The sequence below is a fragment of the Panthera uncia genome, chromosome E1, assembly GCF_023721935.1.
Source record: "Panthera uncia isolate 11264 chromosome E1, Puncia_PCG_1.0, whole genome shotgun sequence".
In the NCBI taxonomy this organism is placed as follows: Eukaryota; Metazoa; Chordata; class Mammalia; order Carnivora; family Felidae; genus Panthera; species Panthera uncia.
The window spans coordinates 812,450-830,052 of NC_064814.1; the positions used below are offsets into that span (position 1 = coordinate 812,450).

Sequence of the window (17,603 nt, forward strand, 5' to 3'; positions counted from 1 at the left end):
AACTGGGAGTCCCGTGTTCCGCGTCCTTGTTCTTTGTGCTTTCCGTGTGAAGAAGCGTGGGACTGGACCAGAAGGACGAGGCTCCAGAGGTGTGATGGGGAGGGGTCTCCCCTCTGATAGAAGCACTGGTCCCCCTGGGGGTTTTCTTAGGGTCTTTGTGTTGAGGACACGGCCCTGGGATGTGTCCCTGACGCACCCCCGACCCAGAGATGGTCCCTCCTTTGGGTTTTCCGGGTCACCCACCTGCGCTCTTGGGAGACTCTGCACCAGGCTCCTGCCCTCCACGGGGGGTGACGGGCACCCTGTGGGACAGCAAGAGTCTCTTTCTGAGATTCTTGGCGGGGGTTGCCCCCCAGTGTCGGCCCCGGTGGTTTGGAAGTTCCAGCTTGTGTGATTCTGTGGGTTCCGTTCACGCTTCCCCAAAGGAAGTGGGCTGCAGGTAGAGCCAGGGATGCTTCTGTGAAGCCAGGGCGGCCCCCATGGGGCTGAGGCCGTGCGTGTTCTGTCCACCTGCCCCGTGGCTGCTTCTCGTCTGGGTTCTCTGTGAGCTTTGAAGAGATGTCGTGTCTTGTGCAGATGTGCGATGTCGGAGGCAGTAGTTCTTCCCGGAAGGCGCTCGAGCCGCCGGCCGGCCTGTGGGGGACCCTGCTGACTCTCCAGCTGGGCGCGGGGAGGGGCCGTTGACATCTGTGTCCCTCGTCCCCACCCCTTAACCGTGGTGCGCTCAGACTTTGCAGGAGGGTGACCATTCCTTGCCTCTACTTCCTTCTGGAGGGGGCTTGTGCTAGAGCACGGTCCCCACGCTCCCGACCCAGGGCACGAGTCCGACTTCTCAGCCAGAGCAGCGAGGACCCCAGAGGGCATCTGGTCGATGAACCTGTTTGTGCGTTTCTGTCTTTGAGAAGAAAAGGCCTCGCGGGTCCGGTGCCGTGAATAGAACGTGACACGGCCTCTGAGGTTAACTCCTTTCCAGTGAGACCCGTGGCCCCCTTGTCTTCCCTGTGGCCGGTCCGCGTGTCAGGAGGGGTGGCCAAGCACAGGCAAGGCCTGGGGGCGGGGCCCACCGCGGGCCCCCATCCGGAAGTGTCAGGTTCACGCTCTGCCCGATGAGGCGAGAGGAGCGGCTGCGGCTGCTCTCGTCGTTCCTGGGGTCCCCTCTGGGGCAGCCTGGCCGGGTCGCGGACCCAGTTGAAGCGAGGTGCGGAAGGCCTCAGTCCTGCTTGCCGGCGGAACCCTTACCAACGGCTGTCTTTTCCCCCCACCTCAGAATAGCATTCCTTTCGAACACCACGGCAAGTAGCTGCACGTCTCCCGCTGGAAGGCAGCACCGGTGAGTGTGCTCATGTCGGGGCCCGGCAGGCGGCAGGCGCCTGGCGGGGCGGGCACGGACCACCCCTGCGTCCGCCCTGGGGGTGCGCAGGCGGGACCGGGCTTGCATGCCAGGTGCTGCAGGGAGAGCGCGTGCCCTCCGCCCGGTGCTTTTCCGTGAATGGATTCCGGAGCGGCCACGCTCAGCCGCCCGGTCTGGGGGCGCGCAGGGGCGGCCCTGGGACCCTGCCCGCCGTTGCGCTGGCCGTCGGCCCCGTCCGGAGCCCGGGGCCGTGCGCTCGTGCGCGGCCCCGGCGGCCCCAGGGCACTCGAGCCGCCCCGGCCCGGGGTCCGTAGTGTGGGGCGCGGGGTGTGTCGTCCTCAGCTGAGCGGCCGTGCTTGGTGGGGGCTCTTGCGCTCTTGCTGCGGGAGTCTCCCGGTGGTCTCTGCCGCCCTGGCTTTGTCACTCTCTTCTTTCGCATTTATTTCTGTCCTCGTTTGTTTTTCTTTCCGACCTCGGTCTCTGCTCAGCATCCCGTCCGTGCTGCCGTCTGTATTAACCCGTCAGCCACAGCCGCCTGCTCCCCTGCCTGCCGTCGGCGCATGGCTGGGCACCCGAGCCAGGCCCGCTCCCGTCGGTGACGCCGTGGCTCCTCGTGGCCAGGGCTCGCCGCCGGCGCCGCTGCGGCACCTGCCACGGTTCCGGCGTGGCCGCGTTCCGCGGGGCGCCCTGACGGGAGCTGCTTCTCACGTCTCCCCCCTCCACGGGGAGTCCCGGTGCCCACACGGCGCCTCGTCCCTGCTTCCTGAACACCAGGTTACTTTCCAGGAAGGGGGTGCTGGGAGCAAGTACCTCTTCCGGCTTGGACTCTGTCTGGTCCGATTGTTCTCGAGCTTCTAGCTCCGTGGCCACCGGCCTCCTTGCTTGCATGCTTCTTCCTCCTTCCCCGTCTTCCTGTCACTCGTTCCGCTGAGCACGTGTCCTGGCCGCAGAGGGACCTTCCGGCGTGGCTGGGCGTCTGGCGCGGGCGTCCAGAGTAGGGCCGGGCAGCGTCCGTGTCCCCCCCCTCGCCGTCACTGCTGTGTCGTGCCCAAGTCTGGCCGGCCCCGTGCCTCTGGCCTCATGCTGACCTTCTCCTGTGCTTTGGCTCCGACAGATTCCCGGTCGGGTGGCTTCCAGTGGTCTTCAGTCTGTGGTGCACCGATGAGAACTCCTTTCCGCTGTGAAGGGCAGACAATGCATGGCTGGTCTACTCTGTTACAATGGCTTTACTAGTGACGCGCCCCCCGGTCTAGAACCGAAACGTTAACACCGGGAGCTCTCCAGGCCGCCCGCCCAGCGACGCCCGTGGGGGAAACAAAACACAAACTAACCCGGACAGACCGCAAAGCTCTGCCGTCGCAGGGGCTGCACCGAGGGCCTCCCACACGGCCCGCTCGTCTCGGGCTGGGAAGAAAAGCAGAGTGTGAGAGACAGTTGCAGAGAGAACCAGACTCCCGCTCAAGAGCCTTTCAGTCCCCCTGCGGTGGCGGCGCCCTGCTCCCTGACGAGCCCACTGTAACCACCGATCTTCTACTTGGTTAAGACAGTTTTGTATCATTTTGCTAAAAATTACTGGCTTAAATCTGTGTAAAGAAACCTGTCTTTTTATTGTTCCTTTCTCGTCTGTTTCTGCGGTCCTGAGACAGATGTTGCCTCTAAAGAACCCCCGGAGCAGAGGCTGGCGTGGAGCTTCCGCGTAGGCAGAGCGCGTCAGGGAGCAGAGCGCGGGCGCCGTCCTCTGCTTTGTGGTCCGTGTGTCGTGGGGTCCGCTGTGGAGAGGGGTTTTCTCGTCAGAAGTGCCGTCCCGTGTAGACGTGTGTGTAAGTGCCCCGTGCGTGTCCGTGTGTGTGCCGTGTGCCGTGCGTCTTGTGGCCTCGTTACGCTGGTGCTGGCTGTCACTGTCCCTTCCCCACCTGAAGCGGAAGGCCCGTGCGACGAGGTCCTCGGAGCGGTTAGGGAGCCAGGCTGCGCCTCACCCCCCTGGACGCGGCCAGAAGGAAGCCGAGCACCGAAGATCTCAGAGGCCAAGGCTTTGCGTGGCGCGTTGCTGGTGCCTCGGGAGAGGATTTCGAGCGAGAGACGTCGGACCCTCTGTTGGGGTCACGTGTGGTCGTTTTGGCGGTGGTGTTGCCTCCGTGTCTTTGAATTTGGGAAACGTTCTGAACGGACTGTAACCGTGATCGGTGTAGATTGGCCCTCGACGTGTGTTAACATCTGTGTGCTCAGAACCAAGGGCGTGGCGGTGTGCCTGGCGCCGGGTTTGCCCACAGAGGCCTCGGCCCAAGGGAATCCACCCTCAAGTGCCAAGAAGCCGGTGACTCGACCTGTGTCCAGGAGGGTGTGGCGTCACGCACTTCCTTCCGGGACTTTCGTTGGGACCTAGCAAACCCCACGGGGGTCAAGAAGCAGGGCGGGGCTGAGTCTCGCCAGAAGGAACCTCTCGGGGCCCCTGGGCTCCTGGTGGTTTGCCAGGACGCTCCCTCATCTTGTCGCAGGCAGAGGCGCCAGGTGGCAGCCCGGAGCCCCCGTCGCGGGAAACAAGGTGCAATATAGGTGTTTGGGGGAACTTCCGCCTCTCCTCCTGCCGCCCCCTGCACAGTGCTCTGTGTGGAAACCAGGGCGCTGGCAGCAGGTGGACCGGAGAAGTGTCCGTCTCTGTTTCCCCTTCCTGCCCCCGCAGCCGCTAGCGCCGGAGCGCGGCCATCTGCTTCTTTGTGAATCCTGAACTGGCTGTTCTGTTTGGGGGCGCGGGGCCTGGGCCAGGCGGGGCGGTGGGAGCGCGGTGCGAGCTCGGGCGGGTCAGGGTGGGCTGGGACCCTCTCCAGAGGTACGCCTGCCCCCTGGCGGGGCGTGAGCAGCACAGCCCCCCGGGTGCTGCCCGACGCCGGTAGGGACAGCCTGCTCACGCTCTGCATCTGGGCTTCCACCTGAAATTGCCGGACGATCCGAAAGGCGGGCCCAGCTCCCCGGGCCCGTGGCTGTGCGGCTGTCCGTCCGTCCGTCCGTCCGTGCACACTTGCTGCCCTCCCGGTGTTTAATTCCCCGTCACGACTGCAGGACGCGTAGTTGCAACGTCTGTATCAACCTGTGTATCGGTGGCCGGTCTCTGACTTGGCACGTTTGTGTGATCACTGCATCTATGTACTACCACCGTGTAAATAATAAATCCATGATGACTTCTACCTTCCCCCCTCCCCCGCCCTCCACATGGTCTTTATTTCATCCGTTTGAGAGGGGCCCTGTGTGTCTGGCCTGCCCGCGGCCCGTCGGTGGTGTTGGTATAAGCTGGTCGGGAGCAGGTGGCCGGGCGGGCTGCCACTTCTGCGGTTCCAGAGCCGACGCCTGCACGGGCCGTGCGCACACACATGCCGGTGCGCTCGGGGGCCCCTTCTCCCCCCGGCCTGACCACCTTCACGGAGCAGGTGCCTGAGCCCCGTGGCCCCACGGGCAGCACCAAAAGGAAGCACTGTCACCTGCCCCGAGCATTGTGGGGAGGCAGCCGGCCTGTCATGGTCCTACAGCCGCCGAGGGGGACGTGGTTCCTGGGAGGCAGCTCCAGGGTGGGCCCCTCCATTTGTTGAACTCACAGCCTTGACCTCCCTTCCCTTTCCCACGTGCACTGTTGAAGCCCTGCAGCCCCCGTGAGCCCCACACCCCACCGTACAAGAAGGCGTGGGGTTGGCCTACGTGCGCCTGAGGAGCGAGCTGCTCCCCGCGAGTGTGTGGTAACCCAGCACAGCCCTCCCCTTTCTGCCAACTCTGGCTGAGCCCAGTGGGCCGCCGGGTTCCGGAAGAGGGCTGGGCTCTTCCTTGGCCCTCCCCACTTCCCAGCCACCAACGTTGGGAAAGCAAAATTCGGGCCCCTTGTTGCTCCCCCCAGCCCAGGTGGCAGGGAGACCAGCCCCGAGCTGCCCTCCTCTGTTCTGCTGGGAGGGGGCCGCGGGCAGACAGGGGCCGTCACGCTGCCCTCTGCCCAGAGCCTGCCTGCCCTGTTCCTTGGCCTCTCAGCAGTGGAAGACGCCTGACGGTCCCCATCTTCCTGACCCAGGGACCAGCCGCTGGGCTGGGGCACGAGGCTCAGTACTCAGGAGTGTGTGCAGAGCCTCCGCTGAAAGCCGTTTGGAGCCCCTCCTGGAAACCCCACACCCTGTCCTTCGTCCCCTTGTCCTCCTCCTGGGTGCTGCTTCCCGTGTACCCGTGTTGGGTTACAAGGATCCACCACGTTGTGCGTCCTTGAGGCCATGGATTGGGTGCTGGGAAGGACTGGGCAGTCCGTCGGGGCCGCTGCAAGTGCCGCCTCCCCCCATCGGGCTCCCCCGGTTCAGGGCCCACGCGCGTGCACCAGGGGCTTCTCTGCATAGGCTCTTCCCAGCGTTTGTATGTGGCAGGTCCACCCAGGTCCGGCCAGGCTAGGGGCAGCAGTCTGGGGTGATTTAGGGTGACGTGTGCGTACCTTCCAGGGAGGGGCCAAGAAGGCCCACCGGGGCGGGGGCTTGGCACGGGCGCCTGCCTCACTTCGCATGGGGCAGTCTCCACGGGGTGCTGGAGGGCGAGGGATGGCCCCACGAGCACTGACTGCTCTCCCTGACTCGTGTGAGGGAGGAGTGCTCAGCCCTGGGTGGCCGCAGCTTCCTGAGGACATCCAGGTTTCCTGTCTCCCATGTTGGGCCTGGCCGGAAACACCTGGAACCAGAAAACTAGGCAGATAAGACTGCCTTGCTCACCCTCTCCCTCTGGCCTTGAACCTCAGCCTCCGGTCTGGGGTGGAGGCGTTGAGACTGTGCCCAGCAGGGGGCCTTGGGTCCACCTCACGTGTCCACCAAGGTGCCGGCTAAGGGGACAGGTGGACCCGCGTTCCCTAGGCCAAGGGGAGGGTAGAGGAACCCTTGTTCACCCTGGAGTGCGCGTGCTTGCCCGTGGACCCCAGCCCCCCCGGCCAGCTGTGTGCATCCTGCCTCGATTGGAGCGATCATCTCAGAATTGCTTAATGTTAAGTATCCCCAGGGCAGGACTCGAGGGGTCGCTGGCCCCCATGCTGGGCCAGCCTTAGGACGCGGGCATGGAGACGGGTGAGAACGCCCACTTCAGTTGCTCCTGGCCAGCGCTGGGGAAGCAGTTTAGGGTGAGGGTTGGGGAGACTGCAGCGCGAGGTCCAGGAAGCCCACAACAGCTCTTCATGGCCAGCAGCAGCCAGATGGAGCTCCTGCGGCCGAGAAGGGGGAGGGTACAAACAGCCCAGCGGGCCCCGCCTGGCTCACCTGAACACGGGCCAAGGGCAGTAGATGCGGGCCTCCGCCTTGACCCCTGCGGCAGCTGGCATCGCCACAGCCCCCGCCCCCCCACAGAGGGCCCGGGCAGACCAGGATGGGCATCAGAGCCCCGGGGCTATGGGCAGGTGCTGCAGGCGGGTGCCTGGCTTCACACAGCTCGAGGGACACATGGAAGAGGGAGAGCAGCAGCCCCCCGGGGGGGACATCTCTGGCCGGGACAAGGTGTGAGCTTTCACTTGCTTTTCGTTGCAGAGGAGCAGGGACGTGGCATCTCTCCGGCTGCACGCGGCCCGCCAGGGTGCCCGCTGCCGTCCCCAGCGCCCGCGACGCACCACCTACTGAGGCGGCCCCAGCGGCCTCTGACCGGGCTCCCAGCCACGCAGGCCACCACTGGCCACGAGGGCAGGTGGGTGTGAGGTACCCGGGGCGAGGCCAAGCAGGGCTGGACCAGGAGGACGGGAGCAGATGCCCACCCTGGGTGCTGGCCACATAGGGCCACGATCAGCCGACCGAGGGGTGAATAAATGGAAGGCAGGAAGATCATTTTCTTTAAACACACACATAGTGAACACGAATCACACGTGTGTCTCCGCTGAAGTGCCCACGCCTCAAAGGGGCTCCTGGGTGCGGCCAGACCCATTCCAGCCACAGGGCCCCTGGGTGGATGCTCTGAGCCATCTGGGCTCCAGCGACACAGGGTCCAGAGCCAGCAGCGCTTAGAAAGCCGACCCAGCTGACAAAGGCCAGAGCCACTTTGTAAAAACGACCAGGTTGTCCGTTGAATAAGTGAGTTTGGAGCCAACGGTCAGACCCCTGCCCCTCGTAGAATGAGACCCCGGCTCTTTGAAGACATTCCTTCCAAGGTGGCTCCTCCCATACGCGGGTTTATTTCAGACCTTCAGAAGCGGAGGAAGGAAGGTTTGTCCCCCAACACTCGGCGAGGGGCGGGCTAGAGCGCCGTGGTGGAGGTGGGGCGGGACGGGGTGCAGCCAGCCACATGGTGGGGGGGGGGGGGTGTCTCTCCCGAGACGGTGCCGCTCCGCCCCTGACCCCGGTCGTGTTGTCTCTGAAGCATGGGTTTCTAGGTCCCTGAGCACAGCGGTGGGCACCAGGCTGCTCTGGGGTCAGCAGGCTGTGTCCTGGTGCAGACGGCTTGTAACCTCGAGGCTTGGCTCTACCACAGACCTGCTTTGGAATGACACGGTCCCCACCTCACCAGCCCCCCGAGACACACAGACGGCCCCACCCAAGCCGGTCCTGTTTGTGAAATAAACACGAGCCTTGAAGTCTCTGTCCGGTTCCCTCACCCCTGCTGGCCTCCTCGGCTCAGACGCTCGTTTCTGGGGTGTGAACCACCTCCCCGTTTTTCTCAGGCTCTGCTTTCAGGAAGTGTTCCACCTCCCGAGAGTCCACCCTCACGTCCGCGGGGGGCTTGTGGCGCTCCCCCTCCTCCGCAGCCGCCTCGGGCCTCTTCTTAATGCAGAAGAAGTTGCCCAGCACCAGCACGAGGGAGGAGGTCAGCACCTGGGCCCCTGCCAGGAGAAACACGTACTGGTAGACGTGCGTCGCGTCCAGGAGCTTGCCTACAAAGGGGTGACAGCGTCAGCCTGGGCTGAAGGTCACCCCCACGGTCACCGGCTACCTGTGCACCGTTGTGCTGTTGGGGACAGCCCAGGGGCACCCTGTCCCGGCTTCTCCCTCCCCACAGGCAGCACAGACCAAGAGGCTCGGGGGAGGGTTTGGAGCCATGCAGGTTCAGGGTGGGAGCCTCGTCTGAGGTGCCCGGAGGTATCTGGTCACACTGCCTGTCACCTGTCACCGTGGAGGCCTCTTGACCCGTGGCCTTCACGGGAACTGCCTAGGCCCCAGAAGGACCCCAGGACCCCCGAGGCACAGCCCTGGAATTCACGGGGTCCCCTGTGGGTGCGGGCCTACAGAGTCAGCTGGAGAGACCCTAGCCCATACCGTTTAAGTTTACGCCCCGGTATTTTCTCAGCCTTTACAAAGGGTAAAAGCCCAAAGTAACCAAAGCCAACCCCCCACCTGGGCTCTGAGCTGGCCTGCATGCAGGGATAGCACCACCCTCAGGATTCGGGCACGTGCCTGCCTTTGGTCTAGGCCCGTGGCCCCCTCCGTGGTGGACCAAGCAGGTCCTCAGGAGGGGGGCATGGCTGGCGTTCACTCCTGCTGGAATACGGGTGGCCTGGCCACGTTGGTAGGTGTCCCTGCAGCCAAGAGCCCTCCCATGGTGGGTCCCCCTCCCCAGGAAGGCTGTGACCCACCACTCACCGCCCGACGGGGGCCCAATGAGCACGGCAATGGCCTCCAGCAGCAGCACGAGGCCAATGGCACTGGAGAACTTCTGGGTGCCCACAATCGCCATGAGCACCTCGAACTGCAGGGCCCCCACCATGCCGTAGGAGATGCCGAAGAAGATGCAGAAGACCACCAGGCCACCGTAGTCGCTGGCCGTGGACCCCGTGAGGTCCGTGAAGCCGTTGAAGAACATAGAGAAGCTGAAGAGGTAGACGGAGTACGGTCGCACCTTCTTAAGCCCCGTGATGAAGCCCGCGGCGGGCCGGGCGAAGATATCGATGAAGCCCAGGACGGTGAGCAGGAAGGCAGCCTGGGTGTCGGGCACACCCAGGTCCTTGGCATAGCTCACCACGAACACGGGGGGCACAAAGAGCCCCAGCACCATGATGGAGGCGGCCACGGCGTAGATGACAAAGCCACGGTCCCGGAAGACGCTCAGGTCCAGCAGCCGCCTGGCTGGCCGCTGGGGCCCGGGCCCCGAACCCGGCCGGGATGCCTCCAGGGGCCTCATGAGCGCGGCGCACACGCAGCAGTTGAGCAGGAGGCCCCCCAGGATGAGGAAGCCGCCCCGCCAGCCATAGTGGTCCTGCAGCAGCTGCCCCAGCGGGGACAGGGCGCACAGGAACACGGGGCTGCCCGCGGCCGCCAGCCCATTGGCCATGGGGCGCCTCTTGTTGAAATAGCGGTTGAGCATGATGAGGGAGGGCTGGAAGTTGAGTGCCAAGCCCAAGCCTGTGGGAGGGGCAGGCGGGGAGAGGTGTCAGCTCAGTCTTCCTGGCCCCTCGTCCCTGTCCCCCGTTTGCCCAGACACAGGCTCCGGCCTGAACAGTTGTACGTGGGGTCTGTGGGTGTCCACGCGAGGGGACCCGGTGTGCATTCAAAGCCCCTGTCACCAACTAACGTGCTGGGAGAGACAGACGGGGAACGAGGGAGAGACTGGCGCCGGGGGTGGGAGGCAACCCACCGCCGCCCCCTCCCAAGAGGCCCCTCGCTCTGGATGCGCCGCCCGGACCGTTCTCTGGCCACTGAGGAGTGAGCGTGCTGTGGCCTGCCCCGCTCCCCGCTGGGCCCCACTCACCGGTGAGGACGCCGGTGGTGAGGTAGAGCTGGATGATGCTTCCACAGAAGGACGCAGCCCCCATGCCCAGGGATGCCAGGAGGCCACCCGCGAGCATGACGGGCCGGCAGCCAAAGCGGTTCACACACACGCTGCAGAGTGGGCCTGGGGGTGGGGGCAGAGAGCTGGGCCCGGACTCTCCCTCCCCGGTGCCCCTTGCCCCAGCTCAGCAGACAGGCCAGGTGCCCAGGATGTGAGTCGTGCCCAGACACCTTCCCAAGCAAAGCACGGTTTGCAGCAGAATGCCCCCGGGTCGGTCTCTTTTCTGTTTGCTCTGTTTAGGCGCCGAGACCCGACTGTCCGTAAAGGACCGTTCCAGAGCCTCGTCCTCTGGGACCACGTACAGCTGTGCAGGTACAGCCTGTCGTCGGACAGGTCTTACAAAGACTTGGCCTGTGCTGGGTTTGGCCCCGTGGAGAGCCACGGATTTGGGGCAGAAAGGGGCCCCCCTGGGCCCTGCCCATCTCCCACCCCCAGGCCGCCTTGCTTGTGTGCGGCTCTTAACTAGAACTGAACACGGTGAACTCCAGAGGTGACCGCTGGGCGTGACAGCCCCTCACCTGTCCCGTACAGCATGGCCAGCAGGATGGAGGAGATCCAGGCCGTGTCACTGTAGCCGATCCCAAACTCACGCATGAGCTCCTTGAAGAAGACGCTGACCGCCTTGGGGAAGGCGTAGGAGAAGCCCGTGATGACGAAGCAGCCGAAGAGGACGGCCCAGCCCCAGCCCCCATCAGGGGCCTTGATGCCGGTGGGACCCTCGTCAACCACGGCGCCGCCCATGGCCAGGAGGACAGGTTGTGCGTCCCTGAGGAAGGAAGGCAGGCTGCCTGGGTTGTCTGGCTGGGTCAGCCCCTGTGCTACCTGAGAGCCCCGCCTCCGGCCCTCACCTGGGGCCTCACCTGCACTTGGCCCCAGGCTGGAGGGTCTGGGCTGAGCGGCAGCTGCCGTGCTCCCTCCCCCGCTCAGGCCTGGCCCGCTCCCACCCAGCTGGCTCTAAAGGGCAGTGGCTTTTTTGGGCTCAGCAAGGTCTCAGGTTTCCTCCTGAGGAGGACAGACCCCAGCGGGGAAGTCAGCCCAGTGTGTCCTCTCGCCTGACCCTGTTGGGGGAGCAGCCCGCACTTCCCACCCCCCGCTGCAGGTGGGTCCTGTGAGAGGGGACCTGGGGTGGTGTCCCTTGAGACCTAATAATCTAGGTGTGGCCAGCCGTGCACCCCCACCCCCGACCCGGGGAATGGGGCTCCCAAGTGAGAGCCTGACCAAGAGGGGCTGAGGCTCACAGGCTTTGCTGTGCAGGCGGGACTGAGGGTCGCCAGCAGAGGCCATCGGGCAGTACCACTGAGGAGGCTTCCATGCAGCCTCCTGGGGCAAACCCTCAGACCTCTCTCAAGCCCAGAGCTTAGCCCCCTTGAGGCACAGGAACTGGGAGTGCCGGGGCCAGACGTCCAGCTGGAGCCCCCCGCCTCCACCTGATGCCAGGGATGAGGCTGGTGCCTTCGCCCCCCCAGCTCACCAGACAGAGGCTGGTCCCAGGAGAGCGTCTCCTCAGTGCAGGTGCTGCCCGGACCGCAGCCCTCTCCTCTCCTGCCAGCGGCCAAAGACTAGCTCTGGAGGACAGAAGCCCCAAGGGGGAGTTTGCCAGTTGCGTGGTGTAAATGCCCCACCTACACTGATGCCCAGGAGCGTCCCAACCAGATCTCACAGCCCCTGTGTCAGCCACCTGGCTCCACGCCGTCCCCTTTCCAACCTCATCCTTGACCTTGCAGAGCCCCTGGGGGGCCCATTTCTGTGTGCGAGGCATACATGGAACCTGGGACAGGACTTTGGAGTGAGGACAAGGGCCTCTGTGCCTGGCCTGTGTGAGCACAGGGTCAGCGTTGTGGGGGAGAAGCCGTGGGAAGAATAACCCTTCTCCCTGCCCCCAGCATCCGGGCCACAGGTGCTCCCTAGGATCCTGATTCAGTGGTCTGGGGGGTACTGAGGCTCTGACCCAAGGGTGTGGCCTGTGTTGGGGGGTGTTTTTCAAGGACTTTCCGGGTGATTCCCAGTAGTAGCTGCTGTTCAAGAGCACCACTGTTGGATGACCAGACCCCCCCAGGAGCCAGCTGGCCATCAGGCTGATGACAGGGCTGACACAGCCCACTGGAGCAGAGCGCGGCCCGGGCCCCCACCCCGGGCTGGGCCAGAGGTCCACTCCAGTGCTTGCCTTGGCTGCCAGCTGGGCCAGGCTTCACTGCCACCAGCACTGCTTCTGGGAGACCCAAGAGAACCTTTCTTCTCTCTGGGCTCCTGGACCCCGTGCCCTTTAGGCCCACCCACCCTGCCCCGAGTGCTCAGAAGCCTCCTGGGCCTAAGAGCTGCAGGGAGTTCCTGAGGCTAAGAGGGGCACAGGGGCACCCAGACCAGGGAAGCCTCCAGGCCCATGGCCTGCACGGCACCCCAGCTGGCCCTCTTGCGTATCTAAGGCATACCTGGAACCTGGGACTGGCCTCTGCCGGGAAAGTCTGGCCCCAGCCCTGGGTTCTCCCCACCAGGTACCCTGTCTCAGACCTTGCAGCCATGTGCTGAGGACCGGCCGGAGGGGCAAACACGTCCCACAGCCAAAACCGCAGGCCCCGGCTATTCATCACTGTCTTTAGCTTAAAAGATCCCTGAGGTACACACAGCAGGAGAACTTAATTAAAAAACCGAAAAAATGCACTTTAGGAATGTGTTACAATTTAATGCCACTGTTTAAGGCAGAAAGCACAAACAGCCCCAGGACAAAGGACAGCGATGGCGGTCATGGGGGCCCAGAGGAGCTGGTCATCCCCAGAATCCTGGTTTGTTTTGGGTTGTGGGCTTATGGGCTTTCACTGATTTTTAAAAATAGACCAAGTGGGCCATGCAAAGGCCAAAGAGGGATGTCTGACGCCAAAAGTTAGGAGCAGCTCAAGTCTGTATACCCAAAGTTCCAGAATACGGGGCCTCCCTCTGAGATCTTGGTTGTACTAGCCGCGCCTGGCACTCGCCAGAGGAACATGCGCCCCCACCTTAGATGGCCTGTTTTTTGCTGAGCTGCTGCCGGCCAGGGCTGGGCCCTCCCTGGAGGTTCCCTTGGTCCTCAGGAGACAGACGCTGGCCATCTGTGGGACATGGGGCATCCCCTGAACTAGCATCCAGGAGGGTGAGGGGAGCAGGGGTGCCAAGGCTTAGGTGCCAGGAGGATATGGCATGCTTTAAGACCTGTGTGGGCCAAGTGGCTGCCACGGGAGGCTTACGTGGGGAGCGTGGCCATCTCTTCCCACCCATCCCTAGAGACTTCAGACACTTTCCTCCCAGCTGCCCCGCCAGCCTAGGGTGCCAACCACACTAAAATGACCCCCTATTCATTGCCCACATCAGCCAGGCTTCAAAGTGAAGTTTCTCAGCAAGATCTCAATTTGCCAGTGGGCAGTGGTGGTGGGCAAGCAGGGAAGGGAATTGGTGGGGCCTCAGTTTGGAGCAAAGGGGTTTTGCTCAGTAGGGCGTCCAGGTAGAGAAGGGGCTGGGATTTCTAAGAGCAAGATGGGTCTTGTCAACCCATAGGGGGAGGAGGGCCTGGAATGGAGGCCCCCTTGGGGGGACTGGTCGGGGACCCTCGCTGCAGTGTGCCAGGAGAGGCGGTGCCAGCACATCTGTGGGCACACACCAGCCAGCTGGACTTGTGATGACATTTACCCTCCCAGGGAAGCATGCGAACCACGTCCCCGGCCCAGAAATAACCCGCCCTCTGGACCTCAGAAAGCTGATCTCCCCGGTGGGGCATGTGTGTCCGCTCCTGGGTCAGGTGAGGCTCCAGGAGCTGCCCCCCCAATTCCCGAAAAGGTCCCACAGCCCCAGGCGGCTGGGAGCTGAGCACAGGAAGGCCCAGAGAAGAGTATGCACGGGGGTCACTCGAACGGCCCGTTCCCGTAGACCACCCATCGGAGCTCCCAAATCCAGGCCTTCTGCCAGCTTCTCCCGCAGGGGTCCACTGGCTGGCCGGCATCCCGGTGGGTCAGGACTCCAGACCCCAGCCCCTGAGCCAGCCTGGCCTCCTGCCAGGCGTGTGCTCCAGCATCACCCCCGTCTCCGCCTGTACTCACCTGGGCACCTCCACCTGGAGGCCTGGGGCAGACTCACACAAACAGCCTGGCCTTGACCACCGCCACATCTCGGCTTCTCCCACCTCCAGAGCCCCTTCTGCCGCTCCACTCCAGCCTGCAGACCCACTGCCGTCCCCAGTGCGCCCGGCCACACTCCCCATTAGGCTTCTGTAGGTGGTTCTCTCACCCACCTTGGATCCTGGGTCTCTGGCCCGTGCGCTTCCAGGGCAGGCCGTGTCCCTGAGGTGCGCCGCGGTGGCCTCCAACTCTAGAGCCTGTAGGTTCGCCTCCTGGGGAGATCGGCTAGTTAACTAGCCAGACTTCCAGTCCTCAAAGACCAGCTCCGGGCGGGCGGGGCAGGAGAGGAGCAATTGCATTCCGTCCTGGGCTCTTCCTGCACCAGGACGCCTGGGACACGCGCCTGGGCACCAAAGAAACAGCCCCGTTGTGGCTCGCACCTGGCTTCAGTTGAGCCCCAAGGTCCCTGAAGCATAGGGGGTGGTTGACAGAAGAGTGCCACACCTTCAGGAGGAGGGAGAGCCTCCCAGGCTCCCTAGCTCCCTTTCCCCGCTGTCCCTGTTGTGCAAATAGGTAACATATATCCGGATGCCTCCATCCACCCGGCGCTCAGGAAGCAACACTGGTCTGGGTGCTTGTCCGCTTCCCAGGGCTGACACAAGACCCCAGATGCCCACCTCCGCCCTGCCCCCACCTGTGGGCAGAGCTGTTGACTGGAGGGAGGTGTCTGGGGCTTTTTCTGGGGAGATGGGCCCTGAGCACTGGGTGAAGGTCTGCCCCAGGCATGACCCAAGCGTGCTAAGCCAGCCTGGGCCCTCCACACCACATCCACTGATCACGGAGTCCCCCAGGGCGCTCCCAAAGCTCTTACATCTTGCAGAGGCCAGTGGTGTGAAAACACCCTGCCCTGGGGCCAGCCCCTCTCCAACATGATGCCTCATGTGACAAGGAGGGGGCTGGGGGCTGTGGTCCTGTGTATGGTTTTGGGCTCACCCTGTCAGAGCCCCCTGGTCTGGAGGGCTCAGAGTGGTGGCTAGAGCAGGCTCAAAGCAACCCCCTCTAGTCCTGAACCCTGCCCAGCCTGCCCATCACATGGCCATCTTGTCCCACTGCTCGACTCCCTGTAACCCCCACCCCCACCCCGCCCCCCAAAGCTAGTGTTTTAAGGCCAAGGCCAAGAAGGGCTCTGCACGGCCAACCTCAGTAACCAGGAGGGGCCCCTCCCATCGCCACCCTATTGGGCCTGGTGGCAGGTGGGGGTCGGGCCGACCTTGGTGGGGCTGGGCGGTCACCAGCAGGGTAGAGACAGGGAGGGGTGTGGGAAGGGAGCAAGCTCCGCCTTGCCACCCCGCTCTCCGCTGGGCCGAGGGACGTGGGGGACGTGACCACGCCAAGGGAGGAGCCGCCGCCGTATTGCCTGGAGTAGGCGCTCTCCCCGTCTGCTAGTCTGCTACCGTATAGGCCAGCGCCCGGGCCGCTGGGGTCAGGGAGCCCCAGAACGGCACAGGGCGCTAGTGAGCGCCGGCGCGGAAGGAGATCCTGTGGCCCCTCCCGCGGCTCCCCCCGGGGCGGGACCGGCTTCGGTTTGCCTCGGCAGGGGCCCGGCCATGTGGGCGCTGTGACCGGCTGTGAAAGTGGACTGAGAACTCTCCCTGAAGGCCACCCCACCCCGCCCATTTCACAGATGGGGACTGAGGCCGGGAGGTCTGTCCTTGCCGGGCCGGCACCGTGAGGATCCTCGGGCCTCTCCACTCCTGTCCTACGCTTGTCCTGGCCCAGCGCACCTGAGGCCTGACCCAGAGGTGCCTCGGATGGATTGATTGCTCTGTGAGACAGTCTTCCGGCCCTGGGCCCTTGGGGCACCCTGCTGGACTCCTAACCTTAGAGTGGCACCGGCCAGGTCACTGCTGGACCCACCCTAGAGCAAAGGGGCCTGGCACAGAGGACAGCAAAGCCCCCCACCCCCCACCCCCCTTTACACACACTCCCTGGCCACTGTCCTGAAGAGCACAGACCCCCTTTTGTTGCTGCCCCTCCAGACTGAGGTCGCAGCTGGAGTCAGAGCCAGGTTGCCTCCTGGGTACCAGGCCCTGCCCAAGGTCACACCGAGTCTTTACAGAGCTTGCCCTGGGGCCAGGCCTCCCATTGCTCACCCCAGGTCCTGTCCACACCACAGGCCTCTGGGCAGGAAGGTTCCACCCCACCTGTGCCCCTTCTGGGGGCGGGCCTCCTGCCATGGAAACAACTCCTCAGTCATGGCCCACCCACAGAGGCCCGGTCCAACCTCGAGGGCACGCGCCTGTGTCTGCTCCCTCTCACACCCAGTGTGCACTTCTGGACGTGCAGCTCAGGGCCTCTGGGATGGAAAAGCACTCTGGCCTCCGCGCTGCCCCTTTGTCCCTCATCTAGAGGCCAGGCAGCCCCAGTGGCCGTGACCTGACTGCTTCTCTTCCACTCACAGCCTGTCGTCCACTGGCCTGGTCCAGCATCCAGGCAGGCATGTTGTCAACCCACCTTTCAGATAAATAGACTGAGGCCCCGCTGGTTTTCCCAGGGGGTAGAGGTCTGGGAGGCGGTAGAGGCGAACGGGGGAGTCCAGCCTGATTCTCAGAACGGGCTCCCCACCTTTCCGGAGTCGTCGACCGAGGGCGGGTGCCAGACGGCGAGGCGAGTGTTTGGGCGCAGGGAGAGGCGGGAGGAGGTGAGACAGAGGCCCGCGGGGCCACGGCACCGGCACCACCACCACCACCACCGCCCAGCGCGGCGGCCAGAGCGCACGTGCTCCCCGCGCCCTCGGGAGGGGGCCCGGGCCGGCGGCAGCCCCACCAAATACCGCCCGCCGCCGTGGACCGAGCTCTTCGCACCCGCGACCCCGCTCGGCCGCCCCGCGCACCCGCCTCCGGGACAGAGCCCAGCACTCACCCCCCGCCCCAGGGCCGCCCAACGCAGGGGGCGCACGGGGGGCCGGTCCGAGGGCGCGGTGGGGGCGCGGCTGGTTCCCCGGAGCCCTTCGGTGGCGGCCGCCCGAGGCCCGGAGGGGAAGGGGCGAGGGGCGGGAGCGCCGACTCGGCCGAGGGTCCCGGCCCCGCCCCGCCCCGCCGAGCATCCGCGCCGCGCCTACCTGCCGCCGCTCGGCCGCCGCGCGCCTCTGGCCGCCTTGCCGGGGGGACTCGGAGCTCCGGCCGCTCGCGCCGCACGTCCCCCGCGCGTCACCGCCGCCTGGCGCCGCCCCTGCCCGCCCCGCCCGGACCCCGCGCCGCGCGGGAGGGGCGCCCTCAGCTCCCGACGGCGCCCGAGCTGTCGCCGGGCTGAGGGACGACCCCACCCCCGCCCCGGGCAGACCCCGGCCGGGAGGGAGATGCGCCTTCTCGCCGGGCCGGTCCCGCTCCCCCCCCGCCCGCGGGCCGCCGCCCAGGCCCCGCCCC

The 17,603-nt window shown here is 65.1% G+C and overlaps 2 protein-coding genes across 13 annotated transcripts in view; one reads left to right on the forward strand and one right to left on the reverse strand.

Annotated features, from left to right (window-relative positions):
- CSNK1D (casein kinase 1 delta) overlaps positions 1 to 7,912 on the forward strand; it is a 32,800-nt gene extending 24,888 nt beyond the window's left edge. For 3 of the 5 annotated variants that reach the window (XM_049635434.1, XM_049635435.1, XM_049635439.1), the window contains exons 9-10: positions 6,874 to 7,027; positions 7,694 to 7,912. In XM_049635434.1, the coding sequence (XP_049491391.1) occupies positions 6,874 to 6,963 (90 nt within the window). In that variant the 3' untranslated portion in view covers positions 6,964 to 7,027; positions 7,694 to 7,912. Of the gene's footprint in view, positions 1 to 1,267; positions 1,331 to 2,465; positions 4,539 to 6,873; positions 7,028 to 7,693 lie in introns of those variants that run through there. The other 2 variants (XM_049635438.1, XM_049635437.1) reach the window with 2 other exon arrangements.
- Positions 7,490 to 17,559, reverse strand: SLC16A3 (solute carrier family 16 member 3). 8 transcript variants are annotated; one of them, XM_049635426.1, is made up of 8 exons: positions 17,300 to 17,559; positions 14,683 to 14,736; positions 14,352 to 14,581; positions 11,568 to 11,661; positions 10,615 to 10,862; positions 10,016 to 10,159; positions 8,911 to 9,669; positions 7,490 to 8,204 (listed from the first exon to the last, which is right to left on the reverse strand). In XM_049635426.1, the coding sequence occupies exons 5-8, from the start codon at positions 10,835 to 10,837 to the stop codon at positions 7,948 to 7,950; spliced, it is 1,383 nt and encodes a 460-aa protein (XP_049491383.1). In that variant the 5' UTR covers positions 10,838 to 10,862; positions 11,568 to 11,661; positions 14,352 to 14,581; positions 14,683 to 14,736; positions 17,300 to 17,559; the 3' UTR covers positions 7,490 to 7,947. The 8 variants fall into 8 exon arrangements, with proteins under 8 accessions (XP_049491383.1, XP_049491385.1, XP_049491387.1 ...); XM_049635428.1 differs by lacking the exon at positions 17,300 to 17,559 and adding an exon at positions 17,101 to 17,283; XM_049635430.1 differs by lacking the exon at positions 14,683 to 14,736.
- Positions 17,560 to 17,603: the final 44 nt, after the last annotated feature.